This window comes from Betta splendens, chromosome 11 (genome assembly GCF_900634795.4).
Source record: "Betta splendens chromosome 11, fBetSpl5.4, whole genome shotgun sequence".
In the NCBI taxonomy this organism is placed as follows: Eukaryota; Metazoa; Chordata; class Actinopteri; order Anabantiformes; family Osphronemidae; genus Betta; species Betta splendens.
The window spans coordinates 14,073,967-14,087,963 of NC_040891.2; the positions used below are offsets into that span (position 1 = coordinate 14,073,967).

The following is a 13,997-nucleotide window of genomic DNA, read 5'->3' on the forward strand; positions in this document are numbered from 1 at the left end:
CTGTAATAACACAATCACTTTAGTACATTTTATATAATTATGAAAGGAGACAGAAATAATAGACTCAATAAATGAGAATGAATATTTTTACATCATGATGAACAGTGGTCACATTTCGTATATCAACTCAATCAAACCTGTTAAATCGTACTTATTTGAGTTTGTCTGTGTTCAAAGCTTCCATGATGGAAACCTGAAGAACAGACACACGCTGTGATCTAAAATACTAATGTACAGCTTTAATAATTAAAAAGTTAAGTGAAGCCAGACTTTAAAGATGTGACTTTGCAGCTTATTTGAACAGAACATGCACCAAGTTGAGAGCAGGAGATTGTGGAGGCCTCAGGGAGGTCGTTCCACGCTGTTATTCACTAACAGACGCGCTGCTCAGCGTCTCCATCGTGACCTGAGGACGTCTCAGTGATGAGCGTTAGGACGACGTCCAGGTGCTGCTGCTTTCTCACATATGTGTTTCTGAGGGTCACTGCAGACTCTGTCAAACCAACACCTCAGGTCTTTGGCTCCTCCTTTAAGCCCCATCCTCACACAGTCCTCTCCCTCTGCATGAGTTCCTGCATAGTTGTCCGGCTGCTTCGAGCTCCAGAAAGAACAGCTGACAAATTCAGAACAAACAGTAAACAATCATGTCACCAGAACTGATACGTGGTTTTGAAAACTCCAACCGTGTGGAAAGATGTGGAAACGCTGCCAAACTTTGGCTGCAAAAGGTTTCACAGGATGTTTTATTAAAAGAAGGTGAATATGTTTTACTTCTTATCATAACTATGAATTAAAGCATATTATGAATTCATTAACAGTAGATGTTTTTGAGATGTTTGGAGACAAAATTCCTGCTATCTTTACCTACAGAAACTCTGCTCCTCATTCTGACAGGAAGACTTTTTTCCTTTGGTTTGCAGAAAAAAGGAGCAATTTTTCACACATGTATCAATAAGGTCTTATTATATTTTTATTTTACAGTTGTAACACTGCTCCTTTTGACCTGAATTTGAAATTAACTGGATTCAGACACATGTGACTCTTTATCATTCAGCTCTAGCTGCTTCCTCACAAATGCTTTTTTGAGTTGCTTCACAGGATTCATCAGACCAACACTTATAATTCCTCATCATTCCCATCCTCACACAGCTCTGTCCAGCAGGATCTTCTCCAAGCTGTCTCTTTCAGTGCTGTGCCAAAACAACAAACTGAGAAATGTTGAAGATTAAAAACAACTTCAGACAAATTTATACCTTGATGTTAAAAGTGAACAATAAAAACCCATCAGTCCAACATTGTTCAGAGGTGAGTCGTCCACCTACAACCATCTGCCTGCTTCCTTTGAGTCTGTCAGTCCGATCCAGAACATGTACATCATTAATTCTTCTTCTAACTCTGTATTCATGGAACCACTGACCAGAAATAGATGGTGAAGTTTTGTGTGTGATAAAGTGTTCAGATGTGATTAGATGAAGCTGCTGCAGTGGTTCTACACAGTAATGGAAATGTTAAAGGAAATTACATGTAGGTCTGATCAGCTGTGATGTGCTTTCTTTTTACTAGTGAGATTTTTCCTCATTGCATCACGTTCATCTTTCAGAGTTTGAAGATTGTTTTTTGTTTTAATATTATCTAAAGCTGATTTGAAAAGATAAAGTAATAAACAACTGTCACAGTCTCTGGCTCTGTTCCTTGTTTTATTTTGGTTCCAGTTTCCATTTCCGGTTTTATTTTGGTAGCACTCCCGGTTTCTGTTTCTGTTTCGGCTTTACTTCCTGCTAAGTCACTCCACAGCTGTTCCCTGCCATTACCGGTCATTACCCACACCTGCATGCAATTAGTAATCAGCACAGTATATTTAAGCACCAGCTCTAGCCTTGCCCAGTTGCCAGATTGTTTGTTCATCCACCTGTGACAACTCTCCAGCGTCCTGCCTATAAGTTATCGTGCACCAGTTTCTGTCTGCCGTCTTGACCGTGTCTTTTGCCTTGCCCTCGTCTGTACCGTTGCTGGAGTTTCTGTATTGCTGTGTATTCGACCCGAGCCTCTTCTTTTACCACCGATTGCCAGATCCTTGCCTGTACCGTAACTGCTTCCTCTGTGTATCGACCTTTGCCTGCCTGACCACGAGAACTATTAAACCCTTTTGTCACCGAGCCTTGTCTCCGCTGTGCATGAGGGTCCGCTTCCTAGAGCGCCGTGACAACAACAATAACAGTTAGAGATCAGGTCAGAGTGAAGATGATGTCATAGTTTTTAAACTTATAAACTCACTGAGGACACAAAGACCAACGACAGCCGCCGCCAGGACACCACAGAGCAGCAGCAGCCGCTGTCTCTCTGTGACCTTTGACCTCCAACCTCCGCCTCTGGGTGGTAAACTGTTGAACGGGTCACAGATACAGACGTGAGGATCAGCTCATACAGGTGTGTTGTTGCTCCTCACTGGTCTCAGCTCACTGTGAGATGAAACACTCAGAACAGAACTGATGAGTGGATCTGTTGCTCTTACGTCCTTCAGCCTTTTACACTTCAAACAACTCAAGTTTCAGGAGCTGAAGTGTTTTATTCCACACGTCACCCATGAATGTGGACACATTTAGACTTTTTATGTCAAAGAACATGAACTTTAGTTAAATGAATGTTACATTCTCTATATTTAACATATTGTGACTACACGTATTTCCAGTCACACATGTGCATCGCGTCTCAACCAAGTGGTGTCTGAAGGTTATAGTTGTAGGACGACAACTGAACAGACAAATATTCCACAATGTGAGCGTTGCAGAATCAAACACTGAATGCATCCACCTGCCAGCTCCACCGCCTCAGCTCCTGAGAGCTTCACTTCAGAGCAGGTGGTTTCATCTGCAACACACAACAGACTGATGCTGAAAGTTCCTCAGTTGTTTACTGAGCACTCGTCAAGTTCAAAGTCTATGAGCTGAGGAAACACATGTTAAGATTAAGACTTTAGATCAGTTCACTGTTCAAACACATGCAGGTCATTTTATTTGTCAGTGACAGGTTTAGTCTCACCTGTTTCCCTCCAATGCTGTGAACCTGACATCAGAGTAAACGACATCGGCTTCAGGCATTTTCTTGCTGTGATCAGCGGAGGATCTAAAGGAGAACTGGTGATGCAGCAGACTGATGTGCAGTCCTTCCTGTCAGACGCAACGATGAGCTCATCTTCCTCCACGTCAGTGTCTTTGCTTTTAATGCATTTCTACCAACGCATTGTTTTTTCACAGTGACTGAAATGAGATGTTGCTAAAACAGGGAGCTTCATGTAATAGTTACATCCCAAACAACGTATTAAAGCCTAGTTGTAGAGGCTGCTGCTGTTTGCTGGAAGACTGCTGACGGTCAAACACTCGATCTCCTTTCTGAGCGAACAGGATGTGAAAGATGACTGTTTAGTTTGTAGATAAAGGTTTAGTGCTGGTCTGGAGTCAGTGTACAGAACTAGATTTTAATAATGAGAAATAAATAGTAAATGAGATCCAGACACAGATTTATGATGTTTTAATAAGATCAAAGCACTTTTAATCACTTCAATTTTAAAATGATTTAGAGCAGAGATCTGCCTGAAGACGTGTTAAAAATGTAAAATATCTAACGATCAAACTTCACACTTTGTTTGTTTTGACCTGAGGACTGGTCTTTGACTGGATTCAAACACAGATGAGTCATCCAGTTTTAGCTGCTTTCTCACAGATGCTTCTTTGAGGTAAATCACAGGATCTATCCCACCAACACGGGTATTCTTGGTTTATCAATCCCATCCTAGCACAGTCCTCTCCAGCAGGATTTTCTTCAGTCCAGTTGTCTGGTTCAGCTTTGCACCAAAAGGACAAACTGAGAAATGTTGAAGATTAAAAACAGCTTAAGGGAAATTTATACCTTGGTTTAAAGAATTAACAATAAAAACCCATCATTCCAACCTTGTGTTCAGAGGTGAGTCGTCCACCCACAACCATCTGCCTTCTTCCTTTGAGTCTGTCAGTCCGATCCAGAACATGTCATTATAAGAAGTCATTTTTTCTCCCACTTTGTTTTCCAGGAACCTCTGACCATGAAGAGATGGTGAAGTTTAGTCTGTGATAAAGTGTTCAGAGATAAAGCTGCTGCAGTGTTTCTACCTGCTCCTCTTTACTGTTTATCTGGACCAGATCTGCTCCTCGACCTTTACAGTCACTTCTGCTCTGGTTCCAGGTCAGTTTATTGGAGGAGAAATAAAAACAGCTTCCTCCATGTTGATCCCAGTCTAGTTCACACGTTGGACATAGTCCAGCTTTGAACACATGAAAAGAAATGTTTCAGGTTAGTAATTGATAATATTTATCTTGGAAACTGAAAGTTTTCTCCTTCCTAGTTTTTCAATCAGCCTCCACTACTGTAACAGTTAAACACTAACATCACTGTGACTCATGACTCTTCCATCATTTAGTTTCTATAACTCACTGGTTTTGGCTTCAGCAGGTTTGGGTCTGATCAGCTGTTCTGAGGTGCAGGAGCTTAATTCAGACAGTTTCTCTGTGATGAGACAGGAAAAGACAGATTTGTTCAGACGTTCATCAGCTTTAATCCTCTGACACTAGTTACTGTAGAACATGAGCTGCTACGAAACGAATGAGTGACTGAATCATTGCTGTTTTCTGAACAGCGTGAGACTAAAAGCTCATAATTTTGTCACTTTACCTGTCAGATTTTCCCTCAATGCTTCATTTTCATCCTTCAATATTTGCAGATTTTTATTGGTTTGAAAATGTGCAAAAGCTGATTAAAAAATCAAACAGTGGTTAAAGGTCAATGAGTGAATGAAGTGTAATAAAAGTCAGAAACTAAAGTGAACAACTTGACTAAGAACAAACTCACAGAGACGGTAAATAACAACGGCAGCAGCTGCCAGCAGAGCACTGAGAAGCAGCAGGGCCACTCTCTCTGATCTGACCTTTGACCCCGTGTTGGACTCTGCTCGTTCACCTGTTGGACACATGGAGGAGAGTGGACACAATGACATGAACGATGGCTCTAAAGAAACGCAGCCTCCTCACAAATGACGCGTCTGCATCAAATCCACTGTTGCTGCAGGTTTTTCACTCACCTGTTCTCTGGCTGTCAGTCATCCTCTTGTCTGTCACTCTTTGGTTTTCATAAATATCTGTGGAACAAGAGACTTAATTCATCTCTGCTGCTGCTATAAAACTAGATCTCATTATTTTAACGCTATAATGTTCCTGTTTTCTCTTTTGACACATTCTGACACATTGTAACTGAGCTGCTTCATTAGAGCAACATGTCAATTAAACCTTCCTCATCATCGGTTCCTTTTTAATCACTTCCACAGTAACTGATCTTCTCATTATATCTTCATGAAGATATAAATGACATAAATTACAGTTTCAAGCTAAATTCTGCAGCCTGGTTTTAAAAACTGAAATAAGCAACACATCTAGTTTTCAGCTTGTGTCCTTCAGCCCCCCATATGTGGTTGCCTGTTGATTCTCCAGTGAGGGTATGGATCCAAAGCAGAACACAATCCTCCGTCAGTAAAGTAGGTTTTATCCTTAATCCATCGCTAAACCTAATGAGTGTGTTTCTCTTTCTTGCTTTATGTCAGTGTTTGTTACCTTCACTGTGGCTCATTGTGCTCAGTCCTCAGGATCCTGACTGTGTTGGAAGTGTTGATGAGAAAACACAAAAATAATGTTTTTAATTATTTTCACACCATGAGCCAGACTTAAATTTCACCAATATTTTAAATATTTAAGATGTAATTATTTAAGACTCACCTTTAATTTGTTTTGACAGTTTGTGCATCAGCGACTCTAACTTGGATCGTCAGACTCAGACACATGAATAGTTTGAAACAGTTAACTTCCTAAAATGGGAGGAGACTCTACTTCCCCAAAGAGTTTTACAGTTACACAGATGTTTTCTACTCTGGTCGTTTTGTTCAGGCCATGTCGTTAGCTCTCATTTTGCTAGTTTTTCCTAGTTTGCTTTGTTTATTCATTGTTCGGTTTATTGAGAGTTTTTGTCCTCCTAGTTCATCTTGGTTTATTTCTGTGAAGGAGTTTTTTGGTGTTCAAGTTTTGATTAAACAAGACTATTTTTATGTTATTTTGGTTTCCCTGGCTCTTACTTGGCCCAAATGGACTTCCACAGCCTCACTCCGCCATCCTGGATGATGGATTGTGACAGTTGGTTCATTGGGTCACATTTGTTTCTAGTTGAGGTTGAACATGGTTTAATAAAGGAGCTCAGGTTACTTCATTCTGTCAGTCATTTTCTCATTGACCGAGACTTTGCTGTTTTTTAAAGGTCCATGCACACGCTTTCTTCCACGCTGAATAATGCCAAAGAATTGGACCTTGATTTCTCAATAAGGTGTCTGTAACTTTTCATGCCAAAAAGCTCTGTAGATCGTCTGAAAACATGTGTTTTAAGCTCTCGTCCACAATGCTCTGTTTTAGGTGTGTGTCGCAAGCGAAGTTGATCGCCACATAGCGCATAGCCGTGATCCGCCGCAGGGATCAAAAGTCACAGTCACTGAAGCCACTGTAACAGCGAAACTGGCTACCTCGTCCTTGTAGTGGAGTTCAACCATATGTTTGATCCAAAATCGGACTCAGAAGTCCAATGTGAGGCTGTTGAAGTGGTTAAACTTCAACAGCCTCACATTCGACTTCTGAGTACACTTCAACAGCAAGGTCTTGGTGCGTCTAACTGGCATTTTCACATTTAATTTTTTGATTTATATAATACGCAACTTGATTAGCTGCTAATGCTAATTGCCAATAAACAGCCTGAATTATTGAAACAGAAAGATCATAACTCAACTACAGCCTGTTTGGGAGCATAGCTCGATAAACTAATAAACTCATTTTTACATGTTTTTTTCTTTCTCGTGCTGCTGCTGTGTCAAAATAATTTTTCCATAATGGGATCTTCAGCTGCAGCTTATATTTTGCCGTATTTGTCTGTAATTAAGTGCCAAATGTAGGAACAGTGAATGCCTACAGAGGCATGGTGTGACAGCAACTATTGCTGTCAAGATATTGCATGTGTTTAATACTCTTATTATTGTGACATGGTATTTGATATTAAAGTCAAGATGCCTGAACCAGTTGCCAAACCTACTGTCATGTATGGTTGATGATCCAGGACTGGAGCCAGTATGTTTGAATGTGTATTAATTACAGAACACTTAATATACAGTATATCAGACAAACTACTGTATGGACAATTACACATGCATGGAATAAATGAGTATCTCAAAATGTCATAAATAATTTTAGAACATTTTACTATTTACAGATTAATCACTGCATAACGTACCTGGGAACTTGGTTCCTGGAACTTGGTTCTAAATACATATTGACCTAACATATTTTTAATTGTTTTTAGTAAGGTGTATGATATATCAAGTGCTAATATATAAGTAATAGAAATGTAGTTAGTTTTTTTCTTCATACAGTAAATTTGACAGTACTATGTCTGTGTGTATCTCAAGTTGTTGCAGGTATCTAGCTTAGAAGTCTTGTCAGCTGGTGCTGGGGACTTCTAGGGTGAAGAGTCCGAGTTGTCATCCTATCTTCGCTGGTCTTGTGGATCAGGCAGTGTTTCCTGAGGGACAAGGCACCTATGTTGGACTTAGACCACCTGGAAAATAACTAAATTACTGTTTTTGTTGCAATACCTGAATAAAAGTTGAAACATTATAAAACATTTGTCTTTTTTCCACTCATAAAAATAGTTCAGTGAAACAGCAATAGTCAAAGCCAACTTTATTGTCAACCAAACTATAATGCTAGATAAGTTAATTTCCTGGCGGCACGGTGGTGTGGTCTCACAGCAAGAAGGTTCTGTGTTCGATTCCCGGAGTCTTTCCGTTCTCCCCGTGTTTGCGTGGGTTCTCTCCAGGTTCTCCGGCTTCCTCCCACAGTCCAAAGACGTGCATTAGGTTGATTGGCTTCTCTCCATTGCCCGTAGGTGTGAGTGTGTGTGTGCATGGTTGTCTGTCTATGTGTTGCCCTGCGATGGACTGGCGACCCGTCCAGGGTGTACCCTGCCTCTCGCCCATAGCCAGCTGGGATAGGCTCCAGCACCCCCGTGAACCCACATTAGGGAATAAGCTGCTTGGAAAATGGATGGAAGTTAACTTCCCAGGTCAATGTGCAGACCAAGGAATGAATGGATGTCACGTCTTAGGTCTACTCTTAGGTCTACTTCCGCTGTTATTTTGAAAGGACTTCCTGTTTATGTCACATCACAGCTGTTCCCTGCCATTACCGGTCCTCATTATCCACACCTGCATCTCATCAGTAATCAGTCACCCAGTATTTAAACACCACCTCTCACCCCAGCACCTTGCCAGATTGTTGCGTGATATCCACCACTTTCCAGCGTCCTGTATTCTAGCCTAGCCTTGTTATCTTGAACTCTGCTACTGACCACCGGCCTGATCCTTTGTATTACTCAGCATTGCCTACCTGTGTATTACTCTGCCTGATCTGGACTCTGTCTATTGGAATAAATTCTCATTTATTATCTTCAAGCGCGTGTGTGCTGTGCATGTGGGTCCGTCATCTACAACGCCCTGACAATGGGTAGGATTCATAGTTATGTTAAAAGCATAGTTTCTGGAGTGGAACAGGCACAGTCATGGGCAGTTGGCTGGAGAGATGTGAGGAGCTCATCACGTTTTGGAAAACATTTTGATCGGAAGCAGTGCAGCTGCAGTACAGATGGAGGATGCAGCTGTTTTTCTTGACACCACTCTAGAAGGTATAGAAAATAGAATAGTAGATTACTGAAATGTCCAGTATTTCCTATGTACCTCACAACCCTCACAAATGTAAACAATATATAGAGGTAGTTAGATCAGCTGTAATGGTGTTTGGAGCAAATACGTTTTCAACTTAGCTTTTATAGTGCTGGTTTGTTAAATCTTGGCATGACATTAATGACCTCCTTTCTGTCAGGCCGGTGGGACAGGTATGTTCACAAGGTCCCACCGGCCTTGTGAAGTCCTGCAGGACCCAGGTATAACGACCTGGGTCCTGCAGGACTTTATTGAAGATGGTCTCCATCAGGTTTTCCACATAATCTGTACCATAACGAGAATTATAAATTATCCATAAACAGACTAAAATATCAAAATAAGTTGACCAACTTCAAAATATATAGACACTAATTAGATAATTAATACTTCAACTACAACTACTCAAATGTTAATTTCAAAATCTTTGTCTAGGCTGCGTTGGTTGATGCTGGTTGGAACAACCAAAAACGAAGCTCTTTCTAAACCCTAATGGACCCGTTTCAATTCGTGTCACAGTGAGTGACTTCTTCTTTTTGTCTTTTAAATGGCAGGTGGCAACCAACTGAAAGGTGCATTACCGCCACCTGCTATGCTAGAGTGCACAGTGAGTGACTGAAACGCAATTTGTGCGTCCAGGTTTGTCTGGGCGTGCCCGGAGCTGGTTCTGTAGACTGGAGATGTAGACAATCTGCCAAATTTGAAACGTTCTTAAACCGGACTGGATAAAGTCACAAAATGTGAAATAAGTAGGGAATGTACTTACTTAACACACCAGGAGTGTCTTAACATGAACCAGGGAGTCATATACATGTAAATGTACCAGAATGTCCAAAAAGTGAATTTTGCATGTGCAGGGACCTTTAAGTTTTAATGTTTGTCTTCATTTATTTTTACCAGTTAAACCTTTCTCCCGTTTACAGACAATTGTACATTTATGTAGTTGTCATAAATGTTTTTATTTAACTCAATAAAAACATATTCATTATATTATATTAGTGTTTTTTAACAGATATGACTTCGGCCATCCCCCCCTTCACTTTACACATCTCCAGTCCAGAGTGGCATCCACCCCCACGTGTTCACACCTCTCCACAACCAGCGCAGGCCTGCTCACACAACCCCCGAGCTTGAATACAGGTAGCTATTGTCGTCCCAATGTAACACTCCTTTTTTCCCAGTAAAGAAAGCCGAATCAGGAACGTAGATGATCGTTCAAGACTTAAGAGCACTCAATCAAGCAATAGAACGCTGAGCACCTTGCGTTCCCGATCCACACACCCTGTGAAACCAGTTACAACCAGTGGTTTACAGTGGTTGATGTGAGCAACGCCTTTTTCTCAATTCCAATAGCCGAAAAATCACAGGGATGGTTTGGTTTCACCTATCAGAAGAATAAATACACTTATACCAGATTACCACAGGGGTTTTGTGATAGCCCAACAATCTTCTCACAAGAGATAAACAACTGTTTAGCAGATTTTGATACACCACAATAGCAGCCTTACTAGTGCAGGCCTCAGAAGAAGTTGTCCTGTTCCACTTGCTAAAGGTGTTAGTTCCCCTATGCTATTGACTCAGACTAAAATGACATTCCTGTCACCTGCATGACATATGTCTGTTATGTCAACACTCATGTTCCAACCACACATCACTGTTCAGAGATGCACAACATTAAACCCCTCCACACTCATGCCATCCCCTGAAGAGGGCTGTGCTGAAAACACTGAGAAGCAGTGTAAGGCCAGACCTAACAGACGTGGCTCTGAATGAGGGGGAGATTTGGTTCATGGATGGGTCATCCTGACAGAATCCTGGCCGATAAACGCACCTCTAGCAAAAAAGAGAATGCTTATTCAAAAAGGTGGGTTTCTGTTTCTGCTACTCACGGCCGCACTACCGATCCTAGGTCAGCTGGTGACTGGCCTGATACCAGCCCGCCGCTAGGTGAATTGATACGCCACCGCTAGATGGCCTCCAGAAAAATGTATTTAGTAGTGATGGGTCCGGCAACGCCGATGCGTCGACGCATGCGTCGAGCTCATAGCGTGAAACACTGTCGGTGCGCGTATCGCGTTGGGAAAGCACGTGACCGATACAGTTCCTGTATCAGTCACTGTCTGACGCGCCAGACTGTGTTTATGAGGAAGCGCACGTGTCGGGATGCATCTGCCGAAAGGAATCCATGAGCGTTTGCCGTTCATCGTCAAATTCATCTATAATTCATCTCATACCGGAAAATAAGGTTTCTTTTTTGATTTAATTTTATAATAAAGTGTATTATTAAAATAATTAATTAATTTTAAAAAGTTTTCACTTGATCTATTTGAATTCAGATTAATTTCCAAAGTGACTCTTTACTAATCATATTGTTTTATGCAGGTTAAATTTCGTATTTGTTTGACAAAACTTTCCTATTTAAACAAAACCACCTCAGTGTGTTGACCCCAGCAACACTTCTAGAACCCAGATTTAAATCACTCTGGTTCCGCAGTTCTTCCAAGTGCAATGAGGCCGTCAGTAGACTGCAGTCAGAACAGCAGCTGTCTGCACCCACTTCAGGCATGTTATTCAGCATTGTTTGTCACTTGTTTGGAAATCGCTTACTAAAAAGGCAGTGTGTTGTTTCTAGATAACCTTTGGCAAGATCTCCTCATTGCAGTGGGCAGAGAGACCAAATTTGTTTAAAAAAAAACAAAAAAAAAAGGCATCTTCATTCACAATATGTTCACTTAGATTTTTACGTTATGATACATGTCCACTTTATCGACTGTATCTAAAAATATAAATTTTAAATGAAGATATGAAATAATACTATATAACATACAATGGCTTAAATTATATTATTGTATATATTAAGTCACAAAATCAGTGTCAGCTGAGTCTGTCAACTAGGCTGCCTGTAGGGAGTTTTAATGTCCAGCAGGTGTCAGTATTCAGTTACACAGTATCGGCACAGTATTAATACAGTTTTGCAATGTATCGAAACGTTTCATGACGCCTCATCTACCCATCACTAGTGTTTATTGCTCAAACGTAGTCAGACGGTCCAAGTCATACACACGAAGGCTCAGTTCAAAGGCACAAAAGCGGCAGGCAGGATCAGGTAGAGATGGCGAAATCGAAGCCTTATGAATCACTGAGCAACTTTGACACAGTTGGGCTGAAATCGACACATTGCTCGACACCATCATGACACAGTCAGAACAACGACGTCTGCTGGTTGTGCGTGAGAACTACTTGAGCAGACTGACCATCAAACCCTCTCTGATACGTTGTTGTTCAGGATCACAGTCTATGTTTTATTGTCAAATAAAACTTATTTAATCAAAGGTGTGTAATTGTGTTTTTCTCTGGATAATAATGTATAAGTAGCCTTGATGTGGCAAATATGTTTGATGTCCGATGTTATTAGAGCTGTATTTGTTCTTCTGCAACTCTGTTTATTACTACATTGAGGAGACATGTTTGTCAGTTAGTTTAAAAAAAAAAATCAAAGACCTTTATTTAATTTTATTTTTCCACAGAACATGACTTTAATCACATTCTCACCACCTCTCCAGCTTTGCACGGCACTGATGTCTGACTAATAAAGATATGATATTGGAATTGCGACTTGTCAAAATGTAGTTTTAGTTTTTAATTACATTTTGAACTTGTCATAAATACATTGCAGATATCTGTAAGGTGAAACTTGTCTATCTTATAGATCGTCTATCATCTTATAGATCATCTATCATCTTATACAGTAGATCATCTCCGGACCGCTTGCCACGTTTATAAAGCTCTGACATATTAAAACAACCGTCCGTTCAAACTGCACTTAAGCCGCTCGGCAGTCACGTGACGTATCGACACCTCTCGCTCTCCTTGGTCACGTGATTCGGAACGCGCTCGAGATTCTGCTTGACGACACTTCCGTTTCAAAAGATCGACGCTGAGTCGAGTGGGAGGTCTCGAGTTGGACATCTCTAGGATCAGGTCCGGGAAACATGCAGGAGTTCGGTACACGGTTAAACACGGCAGAGGCACAGACGAGGGCTGTCAGGTACGGACAGGAGTCACAAGTTAGCTGATACGGCAACGCTGGAATGTGGTACTAAGACTCGACAATCTGGCAACTGGCTATGGTGAATACTGGCGCTTAAATCCACAGGTGAGTAATGACTGGTGCGGGACAGGTGTGCGTAACTAGGACCGGGACGTGAAGCGGGAACTGACATAATGCGGTAAACAGGAAGTCCTTTCAAATTAAAACAGGAAATGAAACTGGAGCAAAACATGGGTGACAACAAAGTCCTTTCAAAACAATACCAGAAACAAGAAACAAGAACCCAGATCGTGACAGCTACGAGCAGCCGACAGTCTACCCCTCTGGGCGCATGTCTGCTCAGTCTGTAGTACCGGTGGTCGCTGGAGGAGCCGCAGGTTTCCCAAACAAACTTCAGTATTTTTGGGTCGGGGTCCTCCATGTCGAACACTCCCATAGCGTCGCTCAGACGCTGCTCCTCGGTATCCGGCACCGCTCGCATCCTCTTCTCACCCGGCTCATCTTCCTCGTCAGATTCCTCCTTGTCCATTCTTTCAAAAAGCTCACTCAGATACCCCGCTATTACGCCGCGCATTCGCCGTGACGGGCATCGTTACAGTGTCTGGGTAGAAAGCATCACCTTCTCTGAGCCGGTAAAGACGCAACTCCCCGGTGGTGTAGCAAAACACAACGCTCTGATGATCACATTGCCCTTTAATGCGGAGGATGAAGTGCAGGTACACTTTGACATTGCAGGTTGAAGGATGAAAAGGTCAAGTGACCTTTGACCTAGAGCTGTCAAAATCTAGGTTGATCAAAAGTTATTTTTAATAGTGAGAGGGTGACAGGACTACAAGATTTCCTAAAAGTCTATCACCTGCTCCTTAGTTTTACTGATGTTCAGTTGGAGGTGGTTCTGTCCACACCAGTCCACAAATCTGTCCACCACTCCTTCATACTCTGTGACATCACCACCCTGGATATGTCCTACAATAGCAGACCTGGCGACAAAGGAGGGCGACGAGGGCAAGGCCACCCACCCAGCAGCAGAGGATGGGGCAACCAGAGAGCGTCGCATGAGCCACCAGGGGCAGGAAGAAGAGAGTTAGGATGCAGGATGGCAGCAATGTACAGACT

At 41.8% G+C, this 13,997-nt stretch overlaps 1 protein-coding gene across 2 annotated transcripts; it reads right to left on the bottom strand.

Moving 5' to 3' along the window:
• Positions 1-3,519: 3,519 nt before the first annotated feature.
• On the bottom strand, positions 3,520-5,971 carry LOC114865614 (CD209 antigen-like protein C). 2 transcript variants are annotated; one of them, XM_055513025.1, is made up of 9 exons: positions 5,799-5,971; positions 5,637-5,676; positions 5,111-5,167; positions 4,882-4,989; positions 4,705-4,782; positions 4,468-4,539; positions 4,146-4,297; positions 3,948-4,072; positions 3,520-3,861 (listed from the first exon to the last, which is right to left on the bottom strand). In XM_055513025.1, the coding sequence occupies exons 2-9, from the start codon at positions 5,650-5,652 to the stop codon at positions 3,693-3,695; spliced, it is 777 nt and encodes a 258-aa protein (XP_055369000.1). In that variant the 5' UTR covers positions 5,653-5,676; positions 5,799-5,971; the 3' UTR covers positions 3,520-3,692. The 2 variants fall into 2 exon arrangements, with proteins under 2 accessions (XP_055369000.1, XP_055369001.1); XM_055513026.1 differs by lacking the exon at positions 4,882-4,989 and having other exon boundaries at positions 5,799-5,967.
• Between the last annotated feature and the right edge of the window lie 8,026 nt (positions 5,972-13,997).